The following is a 15,192-nucleotide window of genomic DNA, read 5'->3' on the forward strand; positions in this document are numbered from 1 at the left end:
CAGGCCGCGGCATGGTCCATGTAGGGCCGCGGCCCTTAAGGGAAAAATTGCCCAAAAATGTGTTTTTGTGATGGAAACTTAACTCTAAGGGCCTAGGATCGATCCTACTACTTAGTTGAGTGGGATTCGAGGTTCCGGAGGCTTGGGTTGGGTTTGGAAGTATTTAATTACTCATTTTGATGAGGTTTTATATTTGGTTATGACTAGGTGACCGCTAAGGGCTTAAAGGTTGATCGTTCTCAAGGGTCGTTCTTTAAATCGTTCTAGCTCGAATCTGAGGTAAGAAAACTGCACCCTGTGTATATGAGACATGCATGGTTATTAATGATGCATGTCGATTGATTATTATGTATGACATGCATGGCTATTCTTAATGCATGTTGGTTGACTATTAAACGTGACATGTATGGCTGTTATTGGTGCATGTTGGATTAATGGTTATATCGCATATGATGCATGAGAAACATGTGATTGGGACATGCTTCATATACTGAGTATGATATCGTTCAGAGCTTGAGCCTCTGTGTTTGTGCATGGTCCTAGTTGTACCAATACCTATTTAGTAAGCATGCTGAGTACCTTGTTTATGGATATGGAACATGTGATATATGATTGGCGGCATGACTTACTTGTGTATGACACTGACTAGTCAGGGACCGACCCTAAGGTCGATGAATCACGCATTGAATGGCTCTATGGCATTAATGCTAGACCGACCCTAAGGTCGATGAATCGCGCATTGAATGGCTCTATGGCATTAATGCTAGACCAACCCTAAGGTCGATGAATCATGCATTGAATGGCTCCATGGCATTAATGCTGGACCGACTCTAAAGTCGAGAATTGCGCATTGAGTGGCTCTAAGGCACTAATGCCAGACCGACCCTAAGGTCGATGATCACGCATTGAATAGCTCCATGGCATTAATGTGGGACCGACCCTAAGGTCAAAGAATTTATAAGCGCTTGCCTGGTCTACGACCAGATGACTATAGCCAAGGTATATGACCCCGGTGACCGTTTGTCACATGGCTAAGGGACGTTGTCCATAGTTTCGACTCTAGAGTCGTGAGGAAGGTTATGTTGGTGACTAATCACCTTGCACCTGTCCTAATCAAACTTAAGGAAGGATCACTTATCGATTAAGCCCTGGTGACCCTATCGTCACATGGCTAGAAGGAGCGATGCTCATTATTGTGACTTTTGGCTATTGTCACCTACTTGCTTGGACTGATAGTCCTGAATGGTTATTATGATCGTTGTTGATATTATACCATGCTTTATTGTGTTTTCTTGCTGGGCTATGGCTCACGGGTGCTACGTGGTGCATGTAAAGGCAAGAGGAAGCTGGACCATCCTTGAGTTGGAGGGCTTAGGTGATGATGTGTACATATGCAGCTGCTCGTCCGCCACGGCCGAGGTTTAAAGTGGAACTAGGGTTGAACCCTGTTTTGCAGCTTAGAACAGCCTGATGTAAATATTTTCTGTAATAAACTCTTAAATTTATATTTTCGGGATCCTAATGTATATGTTAAACGTTCTAGTGAAACGTTACATCTTAACCAAAGTTTTTAATCCCTAAACCGCTAATCATATTTAGTTCACGATTTTGGCCAAATGACTCGATTAGCGAGTTTAGCACTATTTGCAAGGCACACCGTAACGATCCCTGGAATTGGGGCGTTACAAATACTAACCACTCAGAATTGAGATTGAATTGACATATGGTCAACTATATGATATGACTAGAATAGATAATAACGGTATGTTTATTTATCTTATCAACTGTCAATATCGGTCATGTCCGATGTAACAAATACATCCAATCTTATCTACTTTGCTAATGTTCTGGAAAGAACATAACACTGTAATGTGTAAGTATATCATATCGTAGATTGGCAAGTCAGTGTAAATCCAGTGCACTGACTAATCTTAGGACTAACTTATTTTGAACATATAATCATATTTATATTCCACTGTGATTACGTCACTATAAATAAGATTAGCTATATGCTCGGGATTTAATAGAAGTTTATATTAAACAAATAATCATGAAAATAAAACATGTGAGCAAAGTGATTGACCAAGTCAAAAAATGATTTCTATTCTTTTATTGATAATAAAATGATATTACAAAGAATTTGAGTTTTAATTAGGGCATAAAACCCCAACAGGGTTCGTGTCTAATCTACCTCCATGCATCACCTTCGAGCACAAACCACATTCCACCCTCGCCTCCGACCACTACCAGAACCCCCTATCCCCTGCACACGAGCTCCATCGTTTTGGATCTGGGTGCGCATCGACACCACGGGCGGAGCTGGATGTGGTTTGTCGTGGAGATGGTGATGTCGCGCTCAAATGGGGCTCTCAAACGAAGCTGGGGTCTCGAACGGTTGGGGCTCAAGCGGAGTTGGGGTCTCAAACGATTAGAACTGGGTTCGAATGGTGGGGCTCAGGCAGAGCTGGGGTCTCAAACGATTGGAACTGGGTTCGAATGGTGGGGCTCAAGCAGAGCTGGGCTCTTGAACGGTTGGGTTCGGTTAGGATCACCGGAGCTAGAGGGAATGGCGTGGCTTGGTTTTGGAGAGAGAATGAGTTTGTATTGATGGGGTTTGAGAGAGAGAAGAGTTGAATTCTAATTTTACAATAGTACACCTATTTGACAGATGTGTTTTGGTTTTAAATTTACCTTTCATATTTAGTTAGCTAGTAATTGTATTTCTCGTACTTTAGTTTTTCTTTAATAAATTTTTTCATACAAATTAGTAAAAATATAATCCTCCTATTTTTACACTATAATTATATAAAAACCATATTTTTTAAAACCTCCCTATTATTTTTCATATGTTTATGTCATTTGGGCCCGAACTTATTTGGCTTATTGGGCTTTATACGATAAAGGTCAAAGTGAAAGTCAACACAAACTCCACGCCACGACGTCGTTTTGAAAGCAAGTAAAATGGCTGATATTGTCAGTAAGTACGTAAAGTTAGTTAATTAGTTAGTCAAATTTGCTTAGCTTAGCTTACCTTAGCTTAGGGGTTTCGTTTCGAAATAGGAACGGGAATGGCCATGGCTGACTCTGATCACACCAAAGAAGAAGACGTCAGTGGCTATGGCCATGGCTACACGGTGGACGAAGGTCTTTCGGCAGTGGGGTTCGGGAAGTTCCAAACAAGGATGCTCTGCTACGCAGGCCTCGGCTACTTCGCCGACGCCTCCGAACTGATGCTCCTCTCATTCATAGGTCCAGCTCTCCAATCCCAATGGTCCCTTTCAACCTCTCAGCAGACCCTTCTCTCCACCGTCGTCTTCGCCGGAATGCTCTTCGGAGCCTCCGTCTGGGGTCTCGTTTCAGACCACTTCGGAAGGAGGCCTTCTTTTCTCGGCATTTCGCTCCTCATCACTCTCGCTTCCTTCTTCAGCTCCTTCTCTCCCAATTACACGGCTCTCTTGATTCTCCGCGCTCTCGTCGGCGTCGGCTTGGGCGGTGGCCCCGTCTTCTCCTGCTGGTTCTTGGAGTTCGTTCCCGTTTCCGATCGAGGCAAATGGATGGTCGTCTTCTGCACTTTCTGGACTTTCGGCACCATTTTTGAGGCTGCGCTTGCTTGGGTGAGAATGAGATCGATGAATTGAGATCGTCTTCCTTCTTTCCTACCTATCTTTCTTTTTCATTGCTGATTAACCCATCAAATTGAATTGCTCATCTTACAGATTGTGATGCCGACGCTGAATTGGAGATGGCTTCTTGCCCTATCTTCCATACCATCGTTCGGATTGGTCCTGTTCTACCCGCTCATTCCAGAGTCTCCAAGGTACTTGTGTGCCAATCACAGACTTGCTGATGCACAGCATATAATGGAGAATATAGCTTTGGTCAACCAAGCAAAACTCCCTCCTGGAACCCTGGTCGCCGACTTACCACAACACACAGTCAGTGAGAATGAAGATGAAAGTGAAAGTGAAAACAAAGTTGATTATTCAAATTCCAACACCACCCCATTACTCAAAAACAGACCACAATCTTCACAACCCTTGTCGTCCTCCTTGTCTCTGATTTTCTCCCCAAAGTATATTCGAACCACAATCCTGCTCTGGGTCTTGTACTTTGGAAACTCATTTTCATACTATGGCATTATATTGCTGACATCGGAGCTAAGTGCCGGCCAAACCAAATGCCACCATTACTTGGACTGGAATTCAGAAAGAGAAACCGGTGGTGGTGGTGGTGGTGGTTCTTCTAGTCTGTACGTCGATGTGTTCATCACCAGTTTAGCTGAAGTTCCAGGGATTGTACTGTCAGCCTTCATTGTAGACAGAGTTGGACGAAAGCTCTCTATGATTATCATGTTCCTGATGGCTTGTGTTTTCCTCTTACCACTGGCGTTCAACTTCAACTTCAACTCTACGACTTCATCAACAACTGGGTTGTTGTTTGGTGCTCGTATGTGCACCCTAGGGACCTTCACAGTTGCCTGTATATATGCTCCAGAGGTATCTTCACCACCACCACCACCATCATCTTCTTCTTCTTCTTCTTCTTATTATTATTATTATTATTACTAGTTCTTTCTTTCTTAACTACTGATCATTTCATTATGATACATGTGATGTGTGTGTGTGTGTAGTTGTACCCAACTCCGATGAGGGCAACTGGGAGTGGAGTAGCGAGCGCAATGGGAAGAATAGGAGGAATAGTGTGCCCTATGGTAGCAGTGGGACTCGTGGCTGGCTGCCACCAAACGGCTGCCGTTGTTCTGTTTGAGATAGTTTTACTTATCTCTGCTCTCTCTGTCATACTGTTTCCATATGAGACCAAGGGCCAGGATTTGCAGGACACGCTCTCTGCCTCTAGCCCTAGCTCTACCTCTACTATTCCCTAGCTCTATACCCCTAATATAGGCTAATAATAAGTATGTATTAGGATCAAGGGAGGTTGGTGTTGGTTCACTGTTTATGAAGAACCTATCCTATCCTTTAAAAAACAAAAGAGAGAGAATCACTAGGCTAGTTAAGGTTAAGAAACAAACAAGCTATTGGTTTTCCCATTTTTACCCCTCACGTGGAGTGTTACTATTTATTTTGTTGTACAAAAATTATATGTCTTGGCTTGGGATGCATAAATTTCATAATTATTTTTGGGTTTTGTCCTTTGTTAATTTCTTCAAACTCAAGTAATAAGAAAGCATAGTAGACTGTACTCAACTGATGAGAAGGCTGTAGTAGTACAGCTAGACAAAATCCATGTAAAACACTCGGGCAACTCGAGTGGTGTTGTTGATTAGTATAGTGATTACACAACGGTATGTATGTCGTTGGTTGCATGGTAAGAGTTCTAACAGAACAAAAATGTTAGTTTTTTCGCTGGCATTGCGAAGAAGTGACAATAATTTGGGCAATGCTCCACCTCTGCAAACACCACTACTCTTGCAGGCCGCAGCTACTGATGAAACAGAATCCAGCCGAAGACAAGCTATGGATATTTCATCTCCGATGTATGTATCTCGAGAAAAAACCATCTGCAACTAACTATGTCCTTCGATTAAAACCGATCAATCAATTGATTTTTGGCTTCGGTCGTCTTGGCCTTAACACAATATACAGGACTCCCAACACAACTAGAAAAGCAGGAATTGTAGTCATATCAAACACCACATCCACTTTTCTCTCTCTTGTACAGTGAATTGGGTGGAGAAGGGCTATCGTTGCATTTACTTGACTATAGAATCTGCATGCAAAAAACCCAACCAAACCATAATAATTAAATATAAATCTCCCTCTCTCTGGAGATTTCTCAAAGTTAAGTTTTATATTTACTTTATTGATGAACAACCACAACTACTGATAACTAACCCTTTGGATGAGTCTTCCAGAGCATGTAACAGTCTTATGGCATCCCCATAATGCAATTCTCCGGAAACAGTTGAAATCTGAAGAAAAAAAACCACAATATCAAATTGGCAGTTGAAACAGTTCCGACTAAATCAACTTCTCTTACAAAATTAGAATAGGAAAAGAATTCAAGGCAAAAGAACAAGATCACTCACTCTTCTCCATAGGCTAACAACATAATTGTACTTGTTAACTAGCTCGCGCTCTTGAGACTTGAAGAGTTTGAAGGTTTTTTCCGCTGGCTCAGTTAAGTCTTCCAACAATATGTAAAATCACAGAAAGGAAAAAAAATACAGCTAATTCACAAAATATGCTATGCAGAGGTGTATGTGCGAATCAAAGAGGTCAAAAGTGGAAGACAGAAGACTTATCAACTTCACCAATTATATGCATCCTAATAAAGTAAAACTAAAACAAATTGAAATAACTTTCATGAGCAATTACACCATCTATGTGCCCTGCTGCATGGAATTGAGTGCATAAAATCGATATAATTGAATAAGTCACATTATGGGCAAGGATACTTGTACGCTCCATGATAAGAAGATGGATGGCTGAATTGACCATTTCTATAGACTCTTCGAGAGTTGTTATGATGTAACTACGAGCAATTGTATCAGACTGAAACTGCGAAATGTGCCAACCTTGAGAAGTGATGGAGTAAGGATTGCATCCCACCGACCACATCCAGTCCTGTCGATATGCCAGATGGTATTCCATATAATATCACAAAAAAGATGCATACACATGATACAAAACTCCATATACACATGCAAAATATTTTCTGCGGACAAAAATGAATGTTACAGGGTGAGTGTTTCTAAGTTTGTGCATGTACATGCTTCTATATGTTTTGACGTGTGGAGTTGTGAGTCGCGTTTAAAAGAAAACACAGTGACGGAAAAACAAATTACAAGAACCAACATATACGAGAAAACATAGCAGATGGAACTTGGAATGACCTAGCAATCTAAAGTTACTATTGGGAAAAAGAAAAAAGAGGGGGGGGGACACCCCCGACCATTGTTTGGAAAATAACCAAAAGTTAATTCTCAAATCAAAATTCCAAAAGAAAAATGGTTTTTATATCAATTACAAATCTGCACACGGGAAGCTCATAAATCAAGAATAACTGAAAAATGCTCAAAATAGGGAAATTCAGATTCTAGGTTACTTACCTCCATTGCAGTTTCATGGGCTTGACTGTAAACAAGATGTAGAGGTATAAGACCAGCCACATGTTCAGAAGCAGCAGCCAGTGCAGCTTTTATTGGCCTCCTATGTATGGGGGCAGTAAAAAAAAATCAATGCATAATTGGAGATGCTTTTCCCAAGTGCTTAGCAAGTGTTACAAAAAGATATAACATCCCAAAGGCAACATCAAACACATGTTACTTTCGAAACGCCAATTTCAAAGAGAGTGAAACACATAAATTAAATATGTTTGCAAAGATATTCCACCAATAATCAAAAGACCATTCCTGATTAAAAGGTCCAGACCAAAATAGATAATATAACCCATCAACAATATGCAATTAGCTTCTGGAAAACATAGCTGACCTAATGAAATAAAAAGCATTGAAAATGGTTCAGTTGCATCCAACACCCCCACAGCAAGAAAAGAAAAGGCTGAAATTTATAAATGAAACAGATGATTAAAATGCTTACCTTAGATCCAACAAAAGTGAACGTCCATTGCACTGTAGATGGCTTTCCCAGGTTGAGGTCTCTGACTGAGCAACAATAATCATGTCTGAAAGTGCCTTAGCCTGATAATGTTTGTCAACAAACAATGGCTCACCATGAATGAACCAAAACACTGGAACCTCCAGTGTGGACCTGCTATGGGCATGTGTACCTGCATAGTCCAGAAAGTGTACGAGTGTTACCACACTATGCAAAAAGAAAACCTGAACTTCAAACATCTAAATTCATCTGTAATAATAATAAAAATACTAGAAATAGCAACCAGCCAACCATTGCATTACCAATCTCATATCCCCATGTGTGCCTAAATCTAATGATTCAAAGTTATTACATTTATATGAATGAAACCAAATATACACAAATGGTTTTTTATTCAAAATACTCGGACAGGATAAAAAAAAACAGTTCACTGGTAATTGCTAGGCATCAATACAATAAGTTCTCTTGATGTTGGTCTGCCAAATGAAATAAAGTTCACACAAAAATAGATAGGGTGCCAAAAAAAATAAGGGCAAAGGCAGCAAAGAACCTTTGAGAGAGCCATGATCATGCAACCTCTGTAGTTGATACTGCAGAATGGAGGAATCAAGATATGTGTGAATATTTTTCCTATAAGTTCCATTAACAAGCAATAGTGGGACAGCTGCTGCTCGCCGTGCCACAGAAAATGCCATTGCCAAAGCAGGATCGTCTGAAAGTGGTAACCTAACATAACATGAATACATGTAATGTTACAGCATTTAAGTATCCAATATTTGACATTAATCAACCAAATAAAAAACAATACTGGTTCATACATGTGAGGACTGAAAGAAAACTTCTGAGAAGGTAGCAACAAAGATTGGAGCCCAATCTTTAGAGCGTCAAGATCCACTGGTAATTGTTCAAAACGTTTGACTCTCTGCACGAATTAGCAGTATGTACTTGGTAATATGGCACGAATTATAATAAAAATAATTAAAATTACAACCCAGTTGCGTGCTGAAGATTCTCTATCAAATATATTATTGCATACCTCCTGTGTGATGAAAAACAACTGAAAAGATATCTTTTCATAATAATGAAATGCCCCCTCAGCCATGGAAGGTGATATGATGTGTCGCATCGACCCCCATAATGTTGCACCCAAATCTGCTAGAAAAGTATCTCGAGCCACTGTGTAATTTTGGTGCTCCTGCACATGATCAAATAATCAACACAAACACACACAATAAAACAAAACAAAACAAATAACAAAATTAATAAACATAAGAGAACTAATAATATTATTAAGAAGCATGTTCTTGTAAACGTAGAAATGGCAGACAAGGCATGCAAATTATCATTACACCAATCACAAACCTCATGAGTATCACTGAACAAATTCCATTTCTCCATTCGTTTCAGTGCCTCTACGGCTTTTCTTTTATGGGCTTCATCATATTCTTCACCTTCAAATGACTGTAGCTCATTTTTCAAATCCCGCATTCTCTCATCAAGCTCTAAAACCAATGAATAACAAAGGTTGAAAAATTTGTAGCATTAAGGTAAATAACAATCACAAAGAACATAATCCTGATATAACTATGGACCCAACATGATCAAAGGCATCGAAACCAAGGAATAATAAGCACAAGACCAAAAAAATAATAATGAGAAAGACAGGCAGACAGAGAGAAGAAGCATGATTTATTGCTTCCCACCAAAAAAAAAAGATAAGTAAATAAAAATGATGGCTAATCCAAGATAACATCTTCCCCCTAACAAAGATCCAAAGCTGATGGCTAATGCTAAACAACCCATCTCTTGGCAACATAGAAACAAACATATTTAATACTTACTAACAAAGCATGCAATTAAATAAGAAAGAAAGAAAGAAAAGGATTACCTTCACAAAGAGCCAGCTTAACTCTCCTCCCCTTGCAATGTTTGAAAGAAAAAAGTTCATATATATCAATCTCAGCCAGAAGAATATCAATCGCTTGATGATCTTTCTGCAATTAGACAATGAAATTAAATTAAACCGAGAAATCCTCGTAGACGGTAACCTCCCCTAAACAACACTATTCAACCCCAAAAAAAATTAACAAGTAAATTTATTTGAAAATCACATTCATATACTTTCTTCCTCTGCATTTTTGTTGTTAAAATTATTTTGCTACTACTGGATTCTCTATTTCGGTGCTCAATAAATATACCGATTAAAATCCAATTTACATCAATAAAATAAATGAAATAAGAAATGGCAGCACCTAACTATGTAAAATAAAATAAATGAACCAATTTACATCAGTAAAATAAATGAAATAAGAAATGAATTATTTTTTACTACTGGATTCTCTATTTTATATATATATATATATCAATACAATATTTAACATGTTTTAATCTCTTTTTCTCCTTTCATATCCTACTAATGAAATAAGAGATACTGAGTAATCATTGTTGTCATAATCGATGCTAACCTCAGAAAAAGATATTTATTTATATAGCAAGACTCGATTTTCCTTTACTCCTTTTCAAATGTTACAGAGAAAGGAGAAAATGAATTCCACAATCGAGTGAAATATGACAAACAGAAATATTTTAACTAATGCATTTTATCATGAAAAGCACATACATCCCCAAAAACAGCAAACTTTTCCTGAATAGCATCTTGCAAGCGATCTTCAGCTTCATCTTCTGTAAGCTCTGCACAATAACAATCAGGATCACAATCATTAGAAAAATGTAAAAGGAACTTACAAAACTCTATAGAGTAAAAAAAATATTACTCTAATGAAACATGTACAATAGAATGCAAGTGCAACGGTGTCCATCTCATTAATTAGAATCTTCAGCAACTTTTATTTTTCAAAATGTAATTTACTTCAAACATGTATGGATCTGAGCCAATGTCATCCAATTATCTTTCAAACATTTTAACAGATCACAGCATCACAACTGAGGAAATGACAGTACAGTTCAATGGACTTAGTTTTTTAGAAAAAATAACCAAATCATAGACAGAGAGCAACAAGAGTACCTGAAACTGAGCCAATTGTTTTTTCTACATTTGGTAAACTCAGTTCTGTCCGCACACCTTCTCCACCAACTGCTGGTCCCCATGAGAAAGGACCCGCACTCAAATCAATAAATGCCCATCTGGAAATAGAACATATAAGCATCAATGGTACTATAGTATCTGTGACATCAATTTTTGTGCATAAAAGAAAGAACTCTTACCTGTCTTTTCCAATCCACGTATCTGTAAGACATTCTGCTTGAACACTGAAATCTCCAGATCTTAATTCCTTTTCAAAAACAAGCTTCATATCTTCATTCTTCCCTTTCAATAACTTGGATTTTGAAAAAAAGAAAAAGGGGGAAAAATAAAAAAGTAAATAATAACAACAGAAAAACTAATTATGTTTGTTGAAAACATTAATTTCACTTGATATATCTGAATCTTCTATCTAGTAAACAAGAAATATATACCTGCAACACTTTGGTCTGAATGGTAGCGGCAGTATCCTTCCCTTGAGTTAACTTCTCAATGTTATTCAGTGCTTCCAGGCACATATTGTACCACTCTACCTAGAAATGAGGATTGAATATAACCTTTTTAGTTACATTAGAAAACCAATAAAATTGATGCTCTTATACTTCCTATTAAGTAAATGATTTATGTGCTAGCAAATGTCCAATGTTTGGTAGAAACAAATTAAATAAACTATAACAGTAGCACACACAACTTCTACACTCAAACAAGAGATTATACAAGATGGTCATCTTCCTAGTTTTTTTTTTTTTTTTTTATCAAAACGAAGCTGCCGGCAATCTTTATAGTTCTCATCATGTAAATAAGTAGAGGCATTAAAAGGAGCTTTATGAATGTATCTCCCTTCCAAATAATGGAAGTGAGTAAACCAGTTTGGAGCCTTGTCTTGTCTCATCTAAAAAGACATACGACGCATGTTAAATTATTTCCTTAACAAATATTTCTTTCACTGTATTTAAACATCATTGCACATTTGACTCTGTATCAGTGTAAACATGTTTGAGACAGTTGTTTCAAACAAGGCTCATCATCCACTATTATCCACATAAGAAAGGTAAGACGTACTAACCGTATCACTGTCTTCAGCTATCCTCAAGGAGAACTCTACCCCGGGATGTTTTTCGTACAAAGGCTTCTTAATCTTATCCAAGGCTGTGAACATTTTATATTTAGAAATTAGAATTCTCCAAATTCAGAGGTCACATTTTTTGTCTCCAAAGGAAACTGGAAGTGAATAAAATACTCTTGAAAGATCTCCTCGAGGTAAATCAAAAACAAACAAGAATACAAATTTCCTCATGAAATACAGCTAATGAAAGAGGAAAACATACCAAGAACAGCTTCAGGAGTGCCTCCTGACTGACGAATCATTGTTTGTAAAGTCTTGTTCTATACAAAATAAACCTATCAGTACGTATTCATTTCAACATTAAAAAGGCAACATGAAATCAAAAGAAGCATAATCTAAGTTGTTTGCAAAGACTTGTTCTGTTCAACAACACAAAAAATACAATAAGTAATAGTTTTATAAATAATAATAATAGGCTAACTGTTTCAAATATATAAATATATATATATATATTAATAGGCAACATAACAAAGGGAGTGAAGAAATCCCCAGAAAAAACGATATAATTTTTATTTTATTTTTTAAAAAAAATTGGTCTAGTCTAACAGTTCCCAAATCCTTAGTGATAGAAAAAAGAAAAAAAAAAAGTAATTCCTTATTTCCTCCTCTGAAATATCACATCTTAAAAGATTCATTGGTTTTTTTATCCCACAGCCCAACAAAATTCTTGTTCTATACAACATAAAACAATCAGAATAATAAAAGACTTGGTATCTACTATGTATTAACAAACAAAATAGTAAACAATAATCATCCTAAGATGCAGAATACTTATTAAACAAACAGTGAAAAGAACACAGAATTCAATAATAAAATAAGCATACCTCTTTAAGAAAATTTAATTCTGAATCTGATAAACCTCTTCTGCAGAATATTCATAAACAGTAACTCAAGAAGTTAAATTCATGATGAAATATTGAAATTTCCGTTAAATAATTAAAGACACACACAGTGAGGAAAAAATAATAGCTTAAGCCAGAAATACTTGAGTTTTGGTGAGCTGTGACATAATGCAAGCAGCTTAAAATATCTAGCAAAGTTGCTCCTTTGCAATATGGCTAAACTGTCATATCTCTAACAGCTTAAAAATCTTTTAGCTTGCCAGGCATTTCCAATGCTACCAGTCATTCAGACAAAAGTACGCACCTGTATCCATATTTAGGTCTTTTTACATCACGCTTTGGATTCAGAATGAAAACATTATATGTATCTTCAAGTCGAAGAAATTCAATAAGGCTACTGAAAAGGACTTCCATAGCATCCAAATCCACTTGATAAAAAGAATCCACATTATCCCTGGAAAAGACAGAAAAAAATAAGTAATATGGAGATAACTTTCTAATTTGTTTGTTGTGTGGTTTTCTGTTCCACATTTCTACTCATTATTACAATGTTCGTTTCTTATCAAAAAAAAAAAAGGTAGTGACTAAACCAAACAAGTATCTTGCAGTCTAAATTAGGATTGCTTTGTGTACATATTAAAAAGAAATGTAACAAATAAATAAATCCGAAATCTTATATTCTTTCCTATAGAAGCAAAGATATAAAGAACACAATTCTACTTCTACTCAACAAAATGTACTTCAATTCTTGCCAAGTTCATATTTTTATTACTTCACTGGAATTTCAGGGCAACTTTAAGGAGCAAGGATTGAGCTGTGTTATGGGTAATAAATTATAAATATCAAGAACCAGATGTTACAGAAAAGAAGAGCTAAATGAAATTAGAAAATGGAAAACTGCAAAAATATGAAATTTTGTGAATAATGCAGCATACTTGTTAGCAGCAGAGACATCATCATCGCGAGCTAAAACACGTAATGCTTGCTCAAATATGGAGGTAACCTTTTCTCCCATCAGTATTGCATGGACGGAAAAGCTGCAAAGGCACAATGATGAGCTGAGTATTTTTACATGTAGAAAAGTAAACTTCCATTGATTCCAACTAATAAAAGTGGGAAAGAGAATTGATTACTTGTAATTTACGTGACTGACGATAGGAAGATGGTGGCGCAGCTCTTTTTCAACGCTAGTCTTGTAAAATGGGTCCAAGACTTGTCCAATTTGGGGAATCCGAGCATGTTCAAAGACGTGATCAATTTTTGTGAACCAGCGCTCAAGTTCTTCGGATTCAAGCTTAAATTCTTTGAAGAGAAGAGAAGAGTTAAGGAAAAAATAGAGTGATGGGAGTGAAGAGAAAAGAGAAAGTGAAAGATATACCTTGGTTTCCTTTGCCTTCAAAGCCTATGAAGATGAAATTGACTGGAACTTGAAGGTAGATAGAGTCAACTTCGAGTAGCTTCAGATAATTGGCAATGTTACCTGAAATGAAATACGAATTAAGATTCAAATCTCATTTAACATTTTAAAGAAAAGTGAGGATTGGTGCAGTTTGTAGAATTTCATTTACCTGCCTTGGTGTAATTGAGAAGACCCAGTTTAGAGGTGGGAGATTCCAAATCATCAAATTCTGAGAAAAAAGGAAGAGGATTGAATGAAATTGTAATTGAAATTGATATTGATATTGATATTGCGGAGATTAGATTAGAGAACGAAGTAGGTATATACAACATACCACCGGAACGAATAACAGACTCGCTCCAGAATTTGCTCTTCTCTTTGAGATTAAACAAGGAGAAAACTGAAGAGGTGCGAGTTTGAGGTCGAGCTCTTCCACCGGGAGACGAAGATCCATCGGAGTTGATCGGCAACAACTGAGGTTATTCCAATTGTCAGTGATAATAGAGAGTGAAATAGGGTAAGGAAGGAAGGGAGAATGGAGCAAGTACTGACCAGTAAGAGAGATAATAAGAGGAACAAGGGAGATGCAATAGATCTTGGTCTTCGTCTTCTTCGTCCGTCTATGGAATCCATGGATATGGAGTCCAAACCAGTCTCCACAATCACTCTTCTCATTTTCATGTCTATGGAATTGCAATAACACTCTTCTCTTCCCTTGTGAAGCTTTCATTTTTAGGACACCCTCAATGTGCCACGTGGATCTGACATGTAACCACACTATTGGCCCTTCTCTTTCCAATTTTTTTTAAATGAAAGTAAATAATATTTAGAAAAAAATGAGTATCTTTTTTAAAGGAAAACCCACCAATGAGTCAAAATGGTAAATTTCTCTTTTATAGGGCGAGCAAACGACAATAAAAAAAAGTAGATTCGCTTTTAAAAGCGAGTACGCTAAATTCTGGTCATTTAACACGAGTCAAACAATCCGAGATAGTAGGCAATGAAATAAATCTATGGTATTTATTACTACCAATCCCACAAAAGGGTACAATATGAAAGGAAAAAACAATAAAACAAAATAGAAACACAATTAAACTAGTCTAACTAAGAAAAGATCTCAAATAAATAGAAACAATATGAAATAAGGTAGAGAAAATCCAATAGCAGCATAAAACCACTCCTTACTATAGCATGAACAGTGA

At 37.2% G+C, this 15,192-nt stretch overlaps 2 protein-coding genes across 2 annotated transcripts; one reads left to right on the plus strand and one right to left on the minus strand.

Annotated features, from left to right (window-relative positions):
• The first annotated feature begins 3,012 nt into the window (after positions 1 to 3,012).
• On the plus strand, positions 3,013 to 5,148 carry LOC133829568 (organic cation/carnitine transporter 7-like). The gene is made up of 3 exons (XM_062259272.1): positions 3,013 to 3,614; positions 3,717 to 4,496; positions 4,631 to 5,148. The coding sequence occupies exons 1-3, from the start codon at positions 3,069 to 3,071 to the stop codon at positions 4,883 to 4,885; spliced, it is 1,581 nt and encodes a 526-aa protein (XP_062115256.1). The 5' UTR covers positions 3,013 to 3,068; the 3' UTR covers positions 4,886 to 5,148.
• A 63-nt stretch (positions 5,149 to 5,211) lies between these two features.
• LOC133829565 (uncharacterized) lies at positions 5,212 to 14,689 on the minus strand. The gene is made up of 25 exons (XM_062259271.1): positions 14,543 to 14,689; positions 14,325 to 14,463; positions 14,160 to 14,219; positions 13,970 to 14,071; positions 13,725 to 13,893; positions 13,527 to 13,628; positions 12,896 to 13,045; positions 12,574 to 12,613; positions 11,952 to 12,009; positions 11,690 to 11,772; positions 11,058 to 11,156; positions 10,806 to 10,918; positions 10,606 to 10,724; positions 10,201 to 10,271; positions 9,469 to 9,574; positions 8,943 to 9,082; positions 8,617 to 8,775; positions 8,399 to 8,502; positions 8,131 to 8,306; positions 7,563 to 7,752; positions 7,073 to 7,172; positions 6,419 to 6,587; positions 6,050 to 6,132; positions 5,856 to 5,932; positions 5,212 to 5,730 (listed from the first exon to the last, which is right to left on the minus strand). The coding sequence occupies exons 1-25, from the start codon at positions 14,669 to 14,671 to the stop codon at positions 5,559 to 5,561; spliced, it is 2,910 nt and encodes a 969-aa protein (XP_062115255.1). The 5' UTR covers positions 14,672 to 14,689; the 3' UTR covers positions 5,212 to 5,558.
• Between the last annotated feature and the right edge of the window lie 503 nt (positions 14,690 to 15,192).

Source organism: Humulus lupulus, chromosome 4 (genome assembly GCF_963169125.1).
Source record: "Humulus lupulus chromosome 4, drHumLupu1.1, whole genome shotgun sequence".
In the NCBI taxonomy this organism is placed as follows: domain Eukaryota; kingdom Viridiplantae; phylum Streptophyta; class Magnoliopsida; order Rosales; family Cannabaceae; genus Humulus; species Humulus lupulus.

What these genes read in the sequence shown, in the direction of transcription:
- LOC133829568 (XM_062259272.1), top strand. Translation starts at nt 3,069, where the DNA reads ATGGCCATGGCTGACTCTGATCACACCAAAGAAGAAGACGTCAGTGGC. An exon ending in TTGAGGCTGCGCTTGCTTGG is followed by an intron (nt 3,615 to 3,716) that starts GTGAGAATGAGA and finishes CTCATCTTACAG; the next exon opens with ATTGTGATGCCGACGCTGAA. An exon ending in CCTGTATATATGCTCCAGAG is followed by an intron (nt 4,497 to 4,630) that starts GTATCTTCACCA and finishes GTGTGTGTGTAG; the next exon opens with TTGTACCCAACTCCGATGAG.
- LOC133829565 (XM_062259271.1), bottom strand. Translation starts at nt 14,671, where the DNA reads ATGAAAATGAGAAGAGTGATTGTGGAGACTGGTTTGGACTCCATATCC. An exon ending in GTCTGTTATTCGTTCCGGTG is followed by an intron (nt 14,220 to 14,324) that starts GTATGTTGTATA and finishes CTTTTTTCTCAG; the next exon opens with AATTTGATGATTTGGAATCT. An exon ending in TTCAGACCAAAGTGTTGCAG is followed by an intron (nt 10,919 to 11,057) that starts GTATATATTTCT and finishes TCAAAATCCAAG; the next exon opens with TTATTGAAAGGGAAGAATGA.